The sequence below is a fragment of the Taeniopygia guttata genome, chromosome 8, assembly GCF_048771995.1.
Source record: "Taeniopygia guttata chromosome 8, bTaeGut7.mat, whole genome shotgun sequence".
Taxonomy (NCBI): Eukaryota; Metazoa; Chordata; class Aves; order Passeriformes; family Estrildidae; genus Taeniopygia; species Taeniopygia guttata.
In genome coordinates, this window is record NC_133033.1 from 5,675,486 (window position 1) to 5,692,375 (window position 16,890).

General features: G+C 37.1%; 1 protein-coding gene across 3 annotated transcripts in view; it reads left to right on the forward strand.

Annotated features, from left to right (window-relative positions):
- The window catches only part of TUT4 (terminal uridylyl transferase 4), a 43,541-nt gene that overhangs the window by 8,148 nt on the left and 18,503 nt on the right, over positions 1-16,890 (forward strand). For 2 of the 3 annotated variants that reach the window (XM_030278768.4, XM_030278770.4), the window contains exons 2-14: positions 119-792; positions 2,467-2,630; positions 5,417-5,533; positions 7,587-7,764; positions 9,886-9,974; positions 10,798-10,849; positions 11,413-11,482; positions 12,406-12,532; positions 12,977-13,096; positions 13,476-13,697; positions 13,846-14,020; positions 15,344-16,086; positions 16,560-16,710. In XM_030278768.4, the coding sequence (XP_030134628.4) occupies positions 231-792; positions 2,467-2,630; positions 5,417-5,533; positions 7,587-7,764; positions 9,886-9,974; positions 10,798-10,849; positions 11,413-11,482; positions 12,406-12,532; positions 12,977-13,096; positions 13,476-13,697; positions 13,846-14,020; positions 15,344-16,086; positions 16,560-16,710 (2,770 nt within the window). In that variant the 5' untranslated portion in view covers positions 119-230. The remainder of the gene's footprint in view (positions 1-118; positions 793-2,466; positions 2,631-5,416; positions 5,534-7,586; positions 7,765-9,885; positions 9,975-10,797; positions 10,850-11,412; positions 11,483-12,405; positions 12,533-12,976; positions 13,097-13,475; positions 13,698-13,845; positions 14,021-15,343; positions 16,087-16,559; positions 16,711-16,890) is intronic. The other variant, XM_030278769.4, reaches the window with a different exon arrangement.

Consider the following 16,890-nt stretch of genomic DNA (forward strand, 5'->3'; position numbering starts at 1 on the left):
CTTCCTATAATAATTTGTATTAACACCTTCCTTTAGAGAAGTTTATTTAATATGCTGTCTACATAGAGATTTAGTCTTTTTCCTTAATTTTAAAAATAACTTACCATTATTTCTTCAGTAGACAATCAGCTACGATCCTTGCCTGCACAGAGGATTTAAAATCAACAGCAAATTGCTGAAGAATTGCACTTCAAGTGGTCTCGAGACAGGAGAAGCAGGTCTTCACTATAATGGAAGAGGCCAAGAGCTCAAAGAATGGAAATCATGACCCAAGGAAGTCTGTCCGTCTTGTCTGTGAGGAAGGCAAAACAGTCAAAGTTACAATTAATCAAAATTATAAACATAATAGAAATGACAAATCTGTGAAGGATGTTGGGAGAAGTTCTCCAAGCGGGAATAGCAGCAGAAGAAGTAAACAAAATGATGTTTGTTCTGAAAAACAAGGAGAAAATAAATCATGCAAAGTAAATAGTTGTATTCCTGGAACTAAAGATTTGGGATCAAATGTTCAGGATCGAAGTCATGGAAAAGCAAAAAAATTTTCTAATTTATCATCAGCAATGGAAAGCCTGAAACAGACAAAAGGCCAACCAGTGGGAGAAAATGCTCCAGGCTCCCATGTTTCAGGGAATGGGGTCAGTATGGAAAGCTTAACAGCTACTCAGAAAGGGAAGCTGGTGCTGGAAAATCCAGTGGGAGTTCATACTTTGAAGACTAGTGTTGATCAGGCTGGTGATCCTGGTAAGACTGCTGCAGATCAAAGAAAAATGGAACATAAGCCTGATGACTTCAGTGAGTATTAACACTGCCTTATTCCATTTTCTTCTGGTGCAGTTGCTGGAAGTCTGAAATGAGCTTTGAAATGTTTCTGGTCGTGTTATTTTTTCACATGTACGAAGTTGCTGGTTGCATTTAGAGAGAACATGATGTTCATACAAGCATATTGCTTAGAGAACAAGAGATTATGATAATAGCTGTCCTTTTTTCTTATGCCTAAGACCTAAACATCTTTGTAGGCTACTTGGTGTGCGTGGGTTTTAGGCAATTTTGTGAATATAGTGTCTTAGGAAGGGGGAACCCTTCCTAATATCGTTGCCACCCAGGGAAATGCCAATTATTACTGCTTTTCAGAAAGAGCAGAGGGGAAGATGGGCAAGAAAAGTTCCTGTTATAGGTAGAGGGGAAATATTTACTTATTTGCTGTGACCATTGTACTCTTTTTGTTACCAAAAATATTTAGAGTAAGCTTTGGCAAGTGCTGTTTTGATTTAGGGAGCTCTGGAATACCTGTCATCCATCAGTGGTTACCCTTACGAGTGTGCATTTCTTATGCGTTTTTCAATGTCAAAATTAAATATATTGATCAAGCTTTGTCTCACCAGGTTAATTCCATAGCTCAGGATTTATCACGCTTCTTTAGAATGCTTTTTGTCTTTAATGAAAATGCTGTTTTAAGATGTCAGCCAGTGTAGACCTGTTTGAACTATTTCCCACAGCTACAGCAGTTGCTTGTATGGAAATACAAGGAAAATAACAAAGTGTGTGGTTTTCTAGCTGTCTTAATAGTGTTTAACAGGAAAAACAAGTCCAAGTGGGAGCATCCTGTGATCACTCAGCTCTTTGTAGACCACCATTATGTACCGTGGGGACCGTCTGTCACTGAGAAACCAGGACTTGAAAACTTACTCAGCTTTGATTCCTTGCTAGTCTGGGGGCACTGATCTCATTTGAAGGGAAAGCAAAAGGAAAAAGACAAAGCACAAATAATCCTCACTTTTGCTTATGTAAAAGCAACTGGAATAATTTGCTGTAGATGTTTGCAGAGGTGAGCGGCCTGTGACCAATGCACAGGCATGTGGAGGAACTGGCCCTGTGGCACTGGGCTGAAGTTTGGGAGCAGCAGCGTTGCAGAGCTCAGTGGCTGCTGCCTGTGGGCGAGAGGTGTCACGGAGCGTTCAGGTGTGACTCCAGCAGCTTCCAGGCTGAGGGCTGGCATTGCCTGCTGACTGGCTCTGTAGGGTCATCTGGGTGAACATCTTTGGGGCAGTTCTCTGACTTACTTCCTTAACAGAATGTGTTGTGTACAATAATTTTATGCCTAATATTTATTGTTTCTTTTACAGTAGGGCATTGGGATCTTGTTTACTCTGTTCTGGATGGCAAAACCCTTTCTTGCTTTGAACAATTTAAGAGACTGTGGATTTGACTGAAACACAGAATTAATCTGCCTTTATATTTTGTGTTTTTGACAGCACTCTTAGTAGCAGATTAGTCTCTGAAGTCCTTTTAAAATACTAGTTAACATACTGGAACAATTTTAATGTTTAAGGTGATCTTGGCCAGTGTTTGGATAAAAAACTGGAATGTAGCTCTAATTTGTGTCTGGTTCTTAGCTGCTCTGTACTCTAATTTTCACTTTTCCTCTCCTTGAATTACTCTGAAGAAAGTAACTGTTTCTTGCTTTAGGTAAAATAAAGAATTCTGAATCAACAAAAGAACATACATTGGAAGCAGATTATTTAGAAAATACTGGTGTTATTGATGAATCTAATCTGACAGTTGAACAGCAACTAGGATTGAAACAAGCTGAAGAACGTCTGGAAAGAGATTATATCTCCCGACTTGAAAAAGTAGGTTGGGTTATTTATCAGATAAAAAAGAAAATGTGTGTCCTCTTTCATTATCATCACCATATTTCTGGTTGGGTGGTGTTTCTACTACAGCCTGCTGCTTCTGTTTCTTTCTTAATAACAAGTCACTTTCTGATACTGTCTCCAGTAGTTGACTAGTTCCTTGTGGCAGATGATACAGATTGGAAACATAGTGTTACTTTTGTGGCACATGTAGCCTTTGCAGAACAGTGTTTTTAAAATTTTCTATATCAGAATGTTTTCTGTTCCAATATTTAAAGTGTTTGGCATCTCTTCTTTTTTAGTAGCAGTAGGATGTTGGCTTAATGTTGGAACAGCAATGATTCCCATGGCCTTTCTTTAAGAATTGGTCTATGAGGTATTCCCAGCTCTGTATGTTTTGCAGCTGATAATACATAAGGAATGATACTTTGCTGTGATATTATTTAGTTGGAGGTTATTTATTCCATTTCACTTTTTGTGATCTCTGAATTTTTGTCATTTTACCTTTTCTTTATCCTCTTCCAAGTCAATATATTTTACATTTATAGTCAGCATTCTGTTGCATTTCCTACCTCTTCAACAAAATTGTGGATATTTCTGCCCCCACAAGGACCTCTGCTGAAGAATACTTGGCACATGCTTCTAGGTACAAGTGCTCTGAGGACAGTTCTCTCAGCAGTTTTGCTCCCACCTTACTGTTCTTTATTTAGATACTATTTATGGTCTCCTTTTGAGACTGATACTATGGCAAGTGACAAAGACTGTAAAATTCAAATACAACGTCTGCTGCTGCTTCTTTAAGAGCTATGACTGATCTTTAAAAAAACAACCCTAAGATTGGGTTAGTGCAGTTGTTTGTAGCAGATCAGGTTGTCACTTCTGACCTGTTTTTTCCCTACGTGTGTATTAAAAATTTATTACAGTATTTTTCTGAATGCTAATTCTGACTGGTGTCTAATTCCTTGGCTCATCTGATTTAGCCCTTTAAAGATATTCTTACATTTCTCTTTCCTGATGATCTCGAACCTTCCCATTCTCTGTGAGTTCTTTCAAATACAGCTGGCTCTTTTATAGATTAACTCCTTGAGTATCCAAGGACAAATTTCATGAGACCTGGCTAATTTGAGTGCATCTGTCTTACACAAGTAGTGGTCTGTAACTTTTCTGTCTTATTATTTTGAGTTTTTGCCCTTTTCATTGGAATTAAGCATAATTAGATGATTTTAAAAGTCTTCACAATAAAGGCAAAATAAAAGTTATTACATGATTCAGCCTTCCTGGCAACATCTATTGTCATAATACTGCAAACTGATATTGTGAAGAAACACAGCATTTTTCAAAAATAGTTTTACTGCTGATACTCATTTTATTATAAAAGAATGGTAAAATGTTTTTTATCTACTTCAGTCGTCAGGCATCAAATACTTGAATCTTCCCATGTCGCCAGGTGTAACTGTCTTAGGTTGTTTTCCAAATGGATGTTTAATTTTATCTTACTAGGTACCTGTCTTAGAGAAAAAAAAAATAGGGTTAAAGAGAATTGGTAATTAAAGTAATATTTTAAATTGATACTTACTCTGTAGTTGGAGAATATCAGACTGGGTTTTTTTTCCAAAAGCAAAAGGTCAAACTCAGTAAGCAGTGAGTGGAAAAACTTGCCCAAATTTAACAGTAGTTTAGGTCTCTATATGGTAAGTCAAATTTGTTTAACTGATCTGTGATCCACCTCAGTGTCTTAAAATGGTGTTCATTCACTGTTGTGTCACTTTTTAAACATCTGGTATTTTCAGTATACTTTTTGGGTTTACTAAATATAGATGTATTAAAATTAGGATGAAAATGTTAAAGTAGTTTCTTTTTCTCTCCCAGGTATTGGAAAAGTCTAACAGATCTGGAGAAAAACTAAAGCTTTTTTTTTTTTTTTTGAACCCTTTTGTCTCTGCACTGAGCTTTTCAAAAGGTTTCCCATCTCTGTAGCTGTGATCTGTTAGAGCAAGAAGATGCAATTGCAGGATGAGATAGATAAAGTGGAATATTTGGGAACAGCCCCTTCTCTTTGCAGTCCTTTCTGCCTTTGAGTCCAGCAGACCTTAATGGTTTCCTGGTGTCTCCTCATGGACCCTGGGAAAACAGGTTCTCTTCTTCCCCATCATCTCTGGACGTTTGGCTCCTTCTTGCACACTTGGGGATCTCCCAGGTGTCTCCAGTTCTGAGCATTCCAGAGCATCCATCGGAGCGGAATAGCATCAGCCCTTCTGGAGGATCCCACCTTGGCCGAGCACAGTGATGGGGAAGTGGCTGTGTTCCCCAGGCTGCCCGGCCACACCCTTCCCAGCAGGGCAGAGCCGCTGCCCTGGCTGGTGCACACAGCAGCGTGTGACACAGCAGCAGGGCAGGTCTGGCTGAGCTGCTGCCGTTTCCTCATCAGAGAAAGGCGGGGAGATGCTGAGATTCAGCCAGTAATTAAAAGCTTCGCCTGACAGGGGAATGGCTTACTGGTCTTTAGGTCAGCTGTAAGAAGCATAAACTCTTCAGCCTTAATCTTGCCTCACTACATTTACTGAGAAAATGTAATATTCAAGTCATCTCGCTTCCTTCCCTCACTCTCCCCACTTGTCATAAAATTCATTTCTGCTTGTTTCTTGAAAATTGCTTAGTGTTTGCAAAGCACCTTTACATTAAAAGTGTTACATAGTTAAATACAGTTTATTTATCAAAGAATGCAGTTTTTCAGGCACTACTGGTAGAAATATTTGTTTTAATCTATGGCAATTTTTCCTCAGCGTTCCCCAGAATACACCAACTGTCAGTATCTATGCAAGCTCTGCTTAGTCCACATTGAAAATATCCAGGGAGCCCACAAGCATATTAAGGAAAAGCGTCATAAGAAAAATATAATGGTAAGTTAGCAAAATTATGGTTATTTTTTTCTTTCTTATAATCCTCTTTTTTTATTTTATTTTTGAAATCAAAATTTTTTTGTTGCGTGGTTTGTTTTCTTTGATCATGTTCATTTAGGTGAAAGTTTGTGTGCTGAGCAGAGATCCACAAATTTCTGTTTTCTGTTTAAGAGGAAGGGCTTGATAATTTACCAGGCAGAGAGGAAAGGACAGTTTTGGTCACTGCTTCTGAATTAGTATCTCTGAGTAGCGAGCAGTTCATCATACTTTTAGTAACAGAATGCAAGGGAACTTAGGTGAGAAATATATATTACACAAAAATATATTCAATTTTTCTATTCTCTGAAAATAATGCCATTCGTTGCAAGACCTCCAGGGACTGGAGGTGGGGCTGGGGATGTTGTTTTTATGGTTTTTTTTTTACTTTGGCTGACTTGTGAAGTTTAGAAGAGTTACAGGACAGAAGGATTCAGTTCATTCATCATCACCCTGGGTTTATTAATGTACTTAATATGAAAAACAATTCTAAGGCTTACAAAGAGAAAACCAGTTTCCTTATCAGATACCATAGTTCTGGGGTTTGCTCTAAAGAACTGTTACATGTAAGAAATCCAATAAAGACACATAGATTTTCTTGCCAGCCCATTTTTGTAAATGCTGATGAAGAGCTACAGATTGCCCAGTATTTTGAATTTTGTGATTTAGATGGTTAAAATTACTCTTTCTATAACCGTTCCCTGAAATTCAGTCAAATTACTTTCACATGTTTCTGTGGATTTCTTGCCATACTTCTGTTTTTCATTAATGCTCTAATTCTAAAATGTGTGCAAGTCATCACCTGGAAGACTCCAAATGCCATAAATCCATTAAATCTCAGAAAGTAACATTTTTTACATTATGGTCTGTGATTATTTGTAAAGGATTCTGGTTCTCTTACTGTCTCCTAAATTGCATCATGCTTAAAAAAATGAACCAGCCCTATGATTGATCTATAAAAGCTTCCTTACCATGCTTTTCATCTGGGCATGAAGATGAGAATTGAGCAATGAGGTTTCTTTAGCACTGAATGGAATTCTGGAGGACAAAGAGCAGTTTCACTTTTTAACACTTACCCCAGTAGCTTTATGTGCAGCATCATGGTGATACCTATGTAACTGTCTTAAATGTTACTGCATAAAATGCTCCTGTTTACAGCTCTGTGAGATACATGACAATCAAATAAGCTCAGCAGCAGCTGTGGTTTCCCAACTCAAGAAAAGTCCTAATGTGGTGACATGAAAAAGATCCCATACTATAAAAATGCTTATATTCTTTCTTACACTTAATTTGTTCAGATAAGAACAGAAGAGTTGAGAGATGCAGCCTAGAACTAAAGAAACATTTTCATACTGTACTGTGTTTTCTTAGTGCATATTTATTTTATTATTATTATTTATTTCAGTCATATCTTTCATGTAGTTGATGAATTCATGAAACAAGGGGTTGTTGTACTTAGTCCCAAATGACTTGAGTCCCAAATGACTTGATGTATCTGACGCATTCTTGCTATTGGATTGGGTGCACTAAATCTATTACTTTCTGGAACCAGCTGTTTAAGCAGTAATGGGACTCAACTTTTAAAATTCCCTTGGAGCTAGGAATACTTTTTCTGCGTCTGATAACTTTCCTTCAAGTACAATCCAATCTGCAAAAATCCATGTGACTTTTCCAGCTCAGTTGCTTTTATGATGTAGTAACAATTACAGCTTTTTATTTTCTTGGATGAATTCTGCTTCAGAACTGTCAGAAAATGTGGTTCAGGAATGGAATATGGAAGATTCCCTTTCCAGTTGCCAGCTGTGAAATGACATTTTCTGTTTTAAACACTGACCATCTGCTCTCATTCCTGGGACCACACTATTGTATTTGCCAGTTAGGCCAAGCAGAGTTCCTCCCTTTGGAAGTGCTTGGTTAGGACACAAACAGCAAACAGCGTGTTCCAATATAGCAGTAAGAGATAGCCTTTTCCTCTTAAAATACCAGTTTTTAATGACATCATCCACCAATTATTCAGGAAAAGCAAGAAGAAAACGAGCTGCGGGCACTCCCGCCGCCCTCGTCTGCACAGTTGGCTGCTCTGAGTTTCACTCTCATCGAGGCAGCAAATGAACAAGGCATCTCAGATGAGGATTTCAGAATTCGGCAAGAGATTGTAAAAGAGATGGAGAAAATTATTCAACAGCCCTTACCAGGTATTCATAATATTCTCCATTTGCTTTAGGTGAAAAATTTTCATTATTTTTATATATATTTTTGATACCTTTGTTAATGGTGAATGAGTGCATTTGGGGTTAAATTATCTTGATAGTGTACAGTATTAATATATACAGACTTTTAAAAATAATTAACAAATACACAAAAAGAGGAAAATATTAGTGTTTATTTGTCCTTGTTTTTGATGTATTTATTGATCCTCTTTAAAGTGGTGGGATAAGATAACAAGAAGTATAATATATGACAGTTGCTTCTTTGCATTGATTTCCCATCAGCTCCTATAGTTACTGCACTGGGAGTTTGAAATCAGATTTTTGGAGCTGCAGTGATGTTGACTTTGTGCTAACGGTGGTTTGGTGTTCAGTGCATCTGAAGAGAAGAAAATATTAATCTCATTGCCAAAAAAATTTTAAATTTTTAATTCCATCTATGTTGGAATTGGGTGTTGTTCTATATAGTCCATTTATTTTAGAAATACTTTTTTTCTCTTGGCTCTATAATAATACAGCTGTAAGAAAGATTTTGGTATGTGCAGGATAATCAGCTTTAGTTTTAGACGCTCTGTGAAGTACCTGCTTAAACATAAGGTGCTGAATAGAATAGGGGTTTTTAGGGTGGAGATTTGCTAAATCTGTTTGCTATATATTAAGTGGCTCCTAGTGCAAACTTCTGTTCTGGCACTCCAGGGAGTTTTCCTACTGATAGTGGGAAGCATAAGACAAAGCTTTTTCACATAACATTTTCTACATAAATGCTCAGGAAAACTATTGTTACTTTGTCTGGCTGACTTGTTTGGACTGATGAGCTTCTGTGGAGGTGTAGGAGTAGTGGAAGGGGAGTCTGTAATAGTAAATGACAGTTTATTCTCCTTTTCAAAGCCTGCTATGTTTTAATGAATGTGTTTTCCTAAGTTGTAAATTCAGAAAAATTTAATTCATGCACTGTGTAGAAAACATCTGATCTTCTGGCATGATTTTCTCTTGAGCTCACATTAGAACTATGCAAAAATTCTTACTACTATGATAAGCCATTGGAAGGAATTGCAAATTATTATTATTAACCATACAGATTTTGATTCTGAGAGGGCTGGTTTCTCAGCAGTGAAAATAGGCTTGAAGTATGTGTAAGATCTATTTTCTCTTTTAAGAGTAGTTCTGCTGATGTTTCTGATTGAATGAGTTGGGTAAGAACACACATAAAGGAAGATATACAAGAAGAACCCTCTTTGCTGTGAGGGTGGTTGGGTTCTGGCACAGGTTGCCTGGAGAGGTTTTGGTCTCTCCATCCGTGCAGATTTTCAAAACCCAACTGGACACAGTCTGGGCAACCTGCTCTAGGTGACCCTGCTTGAGCAGGTGTTGGATTTGGGAAGGATTGAGAACGCTCTTCATTTTTCAGCTGATTTAAGTATGGGAGACCCTAATTTCTGTTACAGGAAAGTTTTCATCTGCAAAAATTTCATTGTGAATTGGGATAAATTATTGTTTATGGAATGGGATAGCGTTTCTCATATTATTGCTGAGTAGGTTCTTCCTAGTTAGTTTAGATCTGTTCTGCATCTTTGCAGGTAACTGCATTAACTAAAACTGACTGGATGCTGTACTCTGTGCCTTGGAGTGTATTGAAGTTATGCTTTAGATATGTATTTTGCAAGGAACTGTGTATTGGAACTTGCTGATGGCATCAACAGATTGGTGCCTCATAGAGAAGTCTGTGAGGCATCAAAGAATTTATAATTGACTAAGACCTGCAGTGAAATCAAGCTGTAGTTAACAAAAGCTGTTCCATAAATTCCTACACTGAGATGATGACAGTTATTGTTACTTCATGTTTAATTTTATATTAAAAACAAACAGAACTATTGCAAAAAATCTTTAAAACAATTTAGACATTTGGTGGTTACAGTATTTGAATTATTTGTTTTCCTGTATGCTGTGTTATGGAAATGCCTATCCCTCACAAGAGTGAGAAAGGGGTTCAGTGTTCATTAATCTGGGAGTGCCACTTGTGAGATGCAGTATCTAAAGCAAGATATGCATCATCCACTAAAGAAAAATGTATTTACTAACTGTTAAATAATTATGTTTCTCTCTCTCCAGACTGTTCCCTGAGGATGTATGGCTCCTGTTTAACTAGATTTGCTTTTAAGACCAGCGACGTTAACATTGATATCAAATTCCCCCCTAAGGTGTGTAGATCTGGTTTTTAAATCAAGCCCATCCACATTTATTTCTATTCCATTGCCTTCATCTTGTTTTGGGGCACATGGTGTTAGAATAGCACAAAGCATCTAATCTTAGATTTGATGTCAGCTATGTTGTGGAGGAAGTTTTCATTGCTCTTTAGGTAACTTTAATTCTTGAGGTTTTTCTTTTGTTTTGTTTTGTTTGGACAACCTTATGCTAGGCTTTTTCTAAATTTTTTTTGAGTAAGCACTGAAGCAGTATGAAAATACTTGGCTTGGCTAAGTGTGCTTCCGTGAGCTCAAGATTCAGACTGTAAGCTCTTGTAGGATTCCTCCCCCCACTTTTAAAATTTGGGATAAAAGTGACATTCTTTAGATAATGAAATTGTTGGTTCATGTTTACTGATATTAGCAGCACATTCTTGATAGACACTCAACTGCTGCACTTGCACGTTTTAAAATGATAACATTTCAAAACTTCTGGGAAAGTCCTGGCATAAAATTCTTTATTGCTGTCCATTTCTAGTAGTATTCATTGACAATGAAATTTTTGGATATATGGCAAGTGCTTTTATTTATCCTGTTAATGCAGAACTAGAACAGAAGTGTTCACTAGAGCTGTAGGCTAAAGGAAAGCTGGCTGTGAGGTTTACTGGCACCTGTTTTCATGGTGTAGACAGGTACAGTTAACTTACTAATACTGACAAATTATTTCACTTTTTTGAAGGACACAGTAACTAGTTGTGCAGCCCAAGTAGTTTGAAATAAAATGTAAAATAAAATATTAGTCTAAATAAGTCAACCTGCTCTCATTTTGTCATTGTAGATGAGTCAACCAGATGTTCTGATCCAGGTGCTTGAGATCTTGAAGAACAGTGGTGAGTTTTAGTTGCATCTCATTTATATTTAACATTCCATCTGCTGCTTAGTTGTTTTTATGCTTAAATTTTCTGTAAACTTAGAAAACTTGACAGGTTTTCAACCAAAGTATCTGGGCTGTTTTTATGAATATGATTTTTATGAACACCAGTGCTTGTGTGAATGAGAGATGAGAAGCTACAGCAAGAGAATGCTCCAGTTCATGTTGCCAGAATTTGGGGCACTAGTGTCAGATTCCAGAGCAAAATGTTTTAACCTCTTGTAGGATGAATTATAAGAGGTAAACTCAAAAGCTGCTTTCCACTAGCATATGTAAGTGACTGAGAGCTATTCCAAGATTTCTAAAACTTGCAGCCTCATGGTTGTGTCAGGAGCACAGCCCGGCTGTCTGATACTGGTGGTGAGCATTAAAGGTAACCAGAAAATATTGGTATTGCTTAGCTAAACAGCACTTGAGTTGTTCTGAAAAATCATTGTATAAATATAGTAATTTTAAAGACAGAATTGGGAAAAGTGTAAGAAACTTTGAAACAAAGTGTGTTTTTTCTCCTTCATTGCTTAGATGTCTACTCAGATGTGGAGTCGGATTTCCATGCCAAAGTTCCTGTTGTCTTTTGCAAAGATGTTAAAAGGTATTTGTGACTGAAAAAAGATTTTAATGAGCTACTATGCTTGTTCATAGTAGCTGCTTGCCTGCACTCCTGACAAGAAGTATTAATGTAACATTCAGCTAACATTTGTATTAAAAGGGAATTGCTCATACACAGAAATGTAATCTAGAAAGAAAGCTACTTTTGTTTTTGTGCTACACAGAACTCACTGGGTGTAAGAATCTTACATTACCTTTTAGTTAACTGGGGGAAAAGTGGAGTGGTTTTCAGTTATTTAAAATTTTTGCCAGCAGTTTTAAGCTAAGGCTTTAAAAACATTTTATAAGATACACATTGCCAGAAAGGACACATCATCTGACAGTTTCAGTAAATTCCTGAGAAGCAGCAACCTCCAAAATGAAATAGGATCTCTTGACTGGCCAGGGGTATGGACTGAAACTCTGGGGAAGTAAATGCAACAAGAGTGGGCTTGTCTTTTCCTGTATTTGTAACAGAATAGAAATAATTGTTCTGAGAAGCTAAAGGAAAGTTTTTAGAGAAGCTGTTTTGTGGGTTTACTTTAATGTAACTCTAATGTGCAGTGGTCTGGGTTATTAATTAATTTATTAATTTGTTTAAGTGTTTGGAATGTAGACAATATACTTGGCAATTTAATTGTGCAAGATAACATAAGTAAGGGCAGAACTGAAGAGCAAATTCTTAAAGCTGTTTTGTATTTTTCACTGTAATGAACTTCTGTAAGTTCTAAATGCAGTCAATAAGCTAATAGAGAAAATGTAATTATATTCTGTAGCTTTTTGTTTAAAAAATTCAGGTTCTTATATAGGGAGGCACTGATGGCTGTTTTTATTACAGTGGGTGTGATGCCCCATCTCCCCCTGCCCCGAGCATCATCTATATCACAAAGTGATAATCCTTTATCTGTTCTGCATTTGTGATTGCAGTGGTTTGACATGCAAAGTAAGTGCTAGGAATGATGTGGCTTGCCTTACAACTGACCTGCTGGCTGCACTTGGTAAACTGGAGCCTGTCCTGATTCCTTTGGTTTTGGCTTTCCGCTACTGGGCTAGAGTAAGTTATTTAATTATCCCCAAACTTCTTTTCTAAGCACTGTGTACAATGTACTGTGTAATGTACCATGAATGTGTTTATGGAAAGGGCTTTATGCCACTGCTTCACCCCACCTCCATGTGTGAGATGCCACTGCACAAAACCACATTTCAGCGTTGACTGAAATTCTAGATGGCAGCATAAATATGTCCCACAATCACAAAATGTGGTGAAATTGAAAAGAATAATATATGATAAGATAGTATTCCTCAATACACTGTATGAATTGCTAGTTTGTATTGTCTGTACGTGACATGGCATGACCACTGCAGTTTCTGAGATATAGCATTTTGTATTTCACTCTAGTACGTTTCTCACATTTCTTTAGTATTTGTCCTTTTGTAATAGATTGTAAACTAAAATTCTGGTATTACATCAGAAAAGTAATTATTTCTTCTCTTACAGCTCTGTCACATTGACTGTCAGGCTGAAGGTGGAATTCCCTCATATTCCTTTGCCTTAATGGTGATATTTTTTCTTCAACAAAGAAAACCACGTATTTTACCGTCCTATTTGGGCAATTGGGTAAGTGATTTTGTTATATGGTAACTTCATTATTAAATTGTTGGCATTATTTCTGTGTTGTGCAACTTCATAAAAATGCAGAATATGATTGCCAAAGAAAATGATAAATAAAATCCATTGGTACTTCATGCTCACACAGATGATGCTTGATGATTCTGAAGTCTTTTTTGAAAGGCACTTGTAGCAAGCTGTATAATTGTCATCTGTGCTTTGGAGAAAAGGCAATATTTTCTTCTTTATTTCTCTGAATTTCTGTTTCTGACATCTGTTAATCTTGAGGGGTATGAATACCACAGGAGTCAGTGTTACATTTGCTGAAAACTGTTGGTTGTATGTATTATATACAGTCTTGTTTCAGAGCCACTTTAATTGTTGTTAGATTGAAGGCTTCGATTCAAAGAGGCCAGATGACCACCAGCTGAAAGGGGTGGAAGATGAAGAATTTGTAAGGTGGGAGTACAAACCACCCACAAATGGTGCAGCAAAAAACTCTGTTGGAGCAGAAAGCAAAGCTAAAGTTGAACAACAAAAAGGTGGTGGCAAGAAGGCAACAAGCTCAGAAGTGGACAACCAAAACAATGCAAAAGAGAAACATGGGATTGTAAGTCCTAACTTTATTTAATTGAAAACAATTCGCTATCTCTCATCCCTATTTTTTTTTATTTTTAAACATTGATGTTGGATGGACAAAAAAAAAGGGGAATATTCATTTCTTATTGCAGTTGAGCACTTGTGTCTGTGTCTTTCAGTCTCTCTTAGCATTCAAAACCCCTCACCAAGTTTCACTGGGGCAACTGTGGTTGGAACTTTTGAAGTTTTACACACTGGAGTTTGCTTTGGAGGAATATGTCATCAGCATACGGGTACAAGATCTCTTAACCAGAGAGAATAAAAACTGGCCTAAGAGGCGAATAGCCATTGAAGGTAGGCTATAAACCCTTCCTACTTCTGTAGTCATTCTGCATTAACATCTTTATTTACTTAACTTGCAAATCTGTTACAAGAATCTGGACAATAAGTCTTCTAAATATATATTTTGTCTACTATTTAGTCTCTTTAAACAAGTTTTCTCTGTCTAAAAAGCAGGGAAAGACATTGAGTTACAGAGCAGTGTGTGGCATTCTGAATTGACCTTAAGAATAGAGAAATTGGGTATTTGAGGAAGGCTAAGAAACCATGTAAGGTGATATTTTTATAAAAGCGTGAATAATGACTTTTGAACACTTTCTAGAGATGTTGCTGAAGGGGCTTATCTGTAACACTTGAGGCGGTGGAGAGGACAAAGAGAATCATACAGACAGAGAATGAGGTACAGAGGTACATTGAAGGATGAGTCAATAAGGTACAAGCAGAGTGAGAAGGAAAGTAGAGCAGATAAATAAGCAATGAATTCTCAAGGCACAGGTTGAGTAGTGGATGTTGAGATCACTTCTGTGACTTTTAATTTCCTCTCCCAATTATTTTCTTCAATCACATTTGGCTAGAGTGTAGAAAAAGTAAGGAAGTGTTTATTCAACATGTGGAATGTAAGGTGGCAAGACAAATCATTGAGGAAGAAATGAGAAATAATTTCTAAGAAACCAGATTGTATTCTGGTTCTTACACCTGCTGTTATTGGGCTAATTGTGTTGTTTTTTTACTTCTCATTTTTGCCTTTTTTTTCCAATGTTAAAAGTTTGTAGCTGATGTTATGAAGTAACAGAATCTCAGTTTGGTACTATCTTCCAGGCAAACTTATAGCAACTATGCAGGAGCTCTTTTTGCTTGGAAAACATGTTTGATCTAGAAATCGTTAGGAAGGACTAAGAATGGATCCTGGTGAGATTGGTTCATACAATCTTTACATCCTTAATGTTACTCTTAGACAATTGAATTTCTTAAGGGAAATGAAAAACCTTCTTTAGTGGAGGAAAAAAGGTTCTGGCTGGCATCTATGTTTTGCCTTTGTATATTTATTATAATTTCTAGTTTAGAAATTTGCCATAATATAATGGTGCAGTATGCCCATGGTTTTCTTTTTGAGTAATACTATTTAGAATAGTTTATAATAGTCAGGTCTTTGTGGGTATGTTTTGTATGGAAGAATTCTGAAGAAACTTGTGGGTCTTTCATTCTCTAAGTATATCCAGATACAATTCTGGGTTATAAGAATCTCCTTAACTGCCCCGTAATAACTTAGAGATTTCAACTGCTTTGTGAAATGTGGAAGTTAAAGATTACTAATGAAATTGTTCTTTTTCTTCCCAGATCCTTTTGCACTAAAGAGGAATGTTGCACGAAGTCTAAATAGCCAGATGGTATTTGAGTACATCCTGGAGCGATTTAGGACAGCATATAAATATTTTGCATGTCCACAAAGTAAAGATGGGATTAAATCCAAGCCAGATATCAAGAAAAAAGAAAAAGGGAAAATGAATAATAAGAAATCCACAAGATCTGAAGAGCCTGTAGCAAACTGTTGCCTTCCACAAGGGGAAAATATTGTAGATAAAGAAGTTACGGGAAGTGGATGTAACATACCAGAGAATGAAGTTGAATGTAATAAAGTGGTAGAAGCTGTAGCCAAAAGATGTACTTCCCAGAACATGGACCCTTTACTCCTTTCAGCATTGGACTCTAGCTATGATGAAGACAAAGAAGATGCTTTATCCCTTATTTCCAACGAGTGCTGTGAATTAAAGGAAAAATCACCTAAAGAAAGGGATGATTTAGAAATTTCAGTGTGTCTAACTGAGGGTGAGCTCAGCCACCACTGTAACTGCAGTGCACATCAGCCTGATGACACAAATTCCAGTAATGAGTTTTCTGATGCTGAAAGTAGGCAGAGTTTGGTACCGGAGCTGTCTCCCCAGGCGAAGTGCACTGGCACCCCAGCTACCTCGGCCAGCTGCAAAGCAATGCTGGAAACCCAGGATCTCAAAGAGGAAGGCAGACTCTCAACAGAAGAAATGCATTATGTGTTTGATAAGTTTATTTTTACTTCAGGAAAGGTAAGCAGTGCTGGTCACGTATCACTGGGCCATTACTTTGGACTCATTGAATCTAAGAGTGGATGGATGGCAGGATTGCCACAGTGATTGTTTCAGTCTGGGTTATGGATGGGAGCTCTGGCCTTTGTAGAGTACCTGTTATTCAGGACTGGAAACAGCACCCTGTGTGACATTTGCATTAAATGGTCTGTTTCCCTTATCTTAAGCTTTTTGATTCCACACAAAAAAAATCTGTGTTTCTTTCTGGTTATTTGTGAGTTATTTCTGCCTTTCCTCTCCTACTTTCTTGTAGAATTTCCAGGTGCTGTTAAGCACTGTGAGAGCTAAATGTAACTTGTTGAGAAGTGTTCTGCTCTTTGTAGAGGCTGTGTTATTGTTCATATGTTAAATGTTCTTGGTTGCTTGGAAATGTTAGGTCTGCTGAACTGTCTTAAGTGCACAAATGGAATTTTCCCTTTTTTTCCCCAAAAAAGCCACCAACTATAGTATGCAGCATCTGCAAACGGGATGGACATTCCAAAAATGATTGCCCAGAGGATTTCAAGAAAATTGATCTAAAACCACTACCACCAATGACAGACAGATTTCGGGAAATACTTGATATAGTGTGTAAAAGATGTTTTGGTAAGTTCAAAAAGTGTTTGTGCTCCATGTTATTCTGTGATTTGTAACCTGGAAGAATTGAAAACTCTAGGGTTAAATTACTTATTTACAATTATTCACAGTTCAGTAGGAAGAAGCTCTTCCAGGTGCCCTAGGCTACAAATGGATCAATATTTTAATTTTCAGATAATCCATATTTTA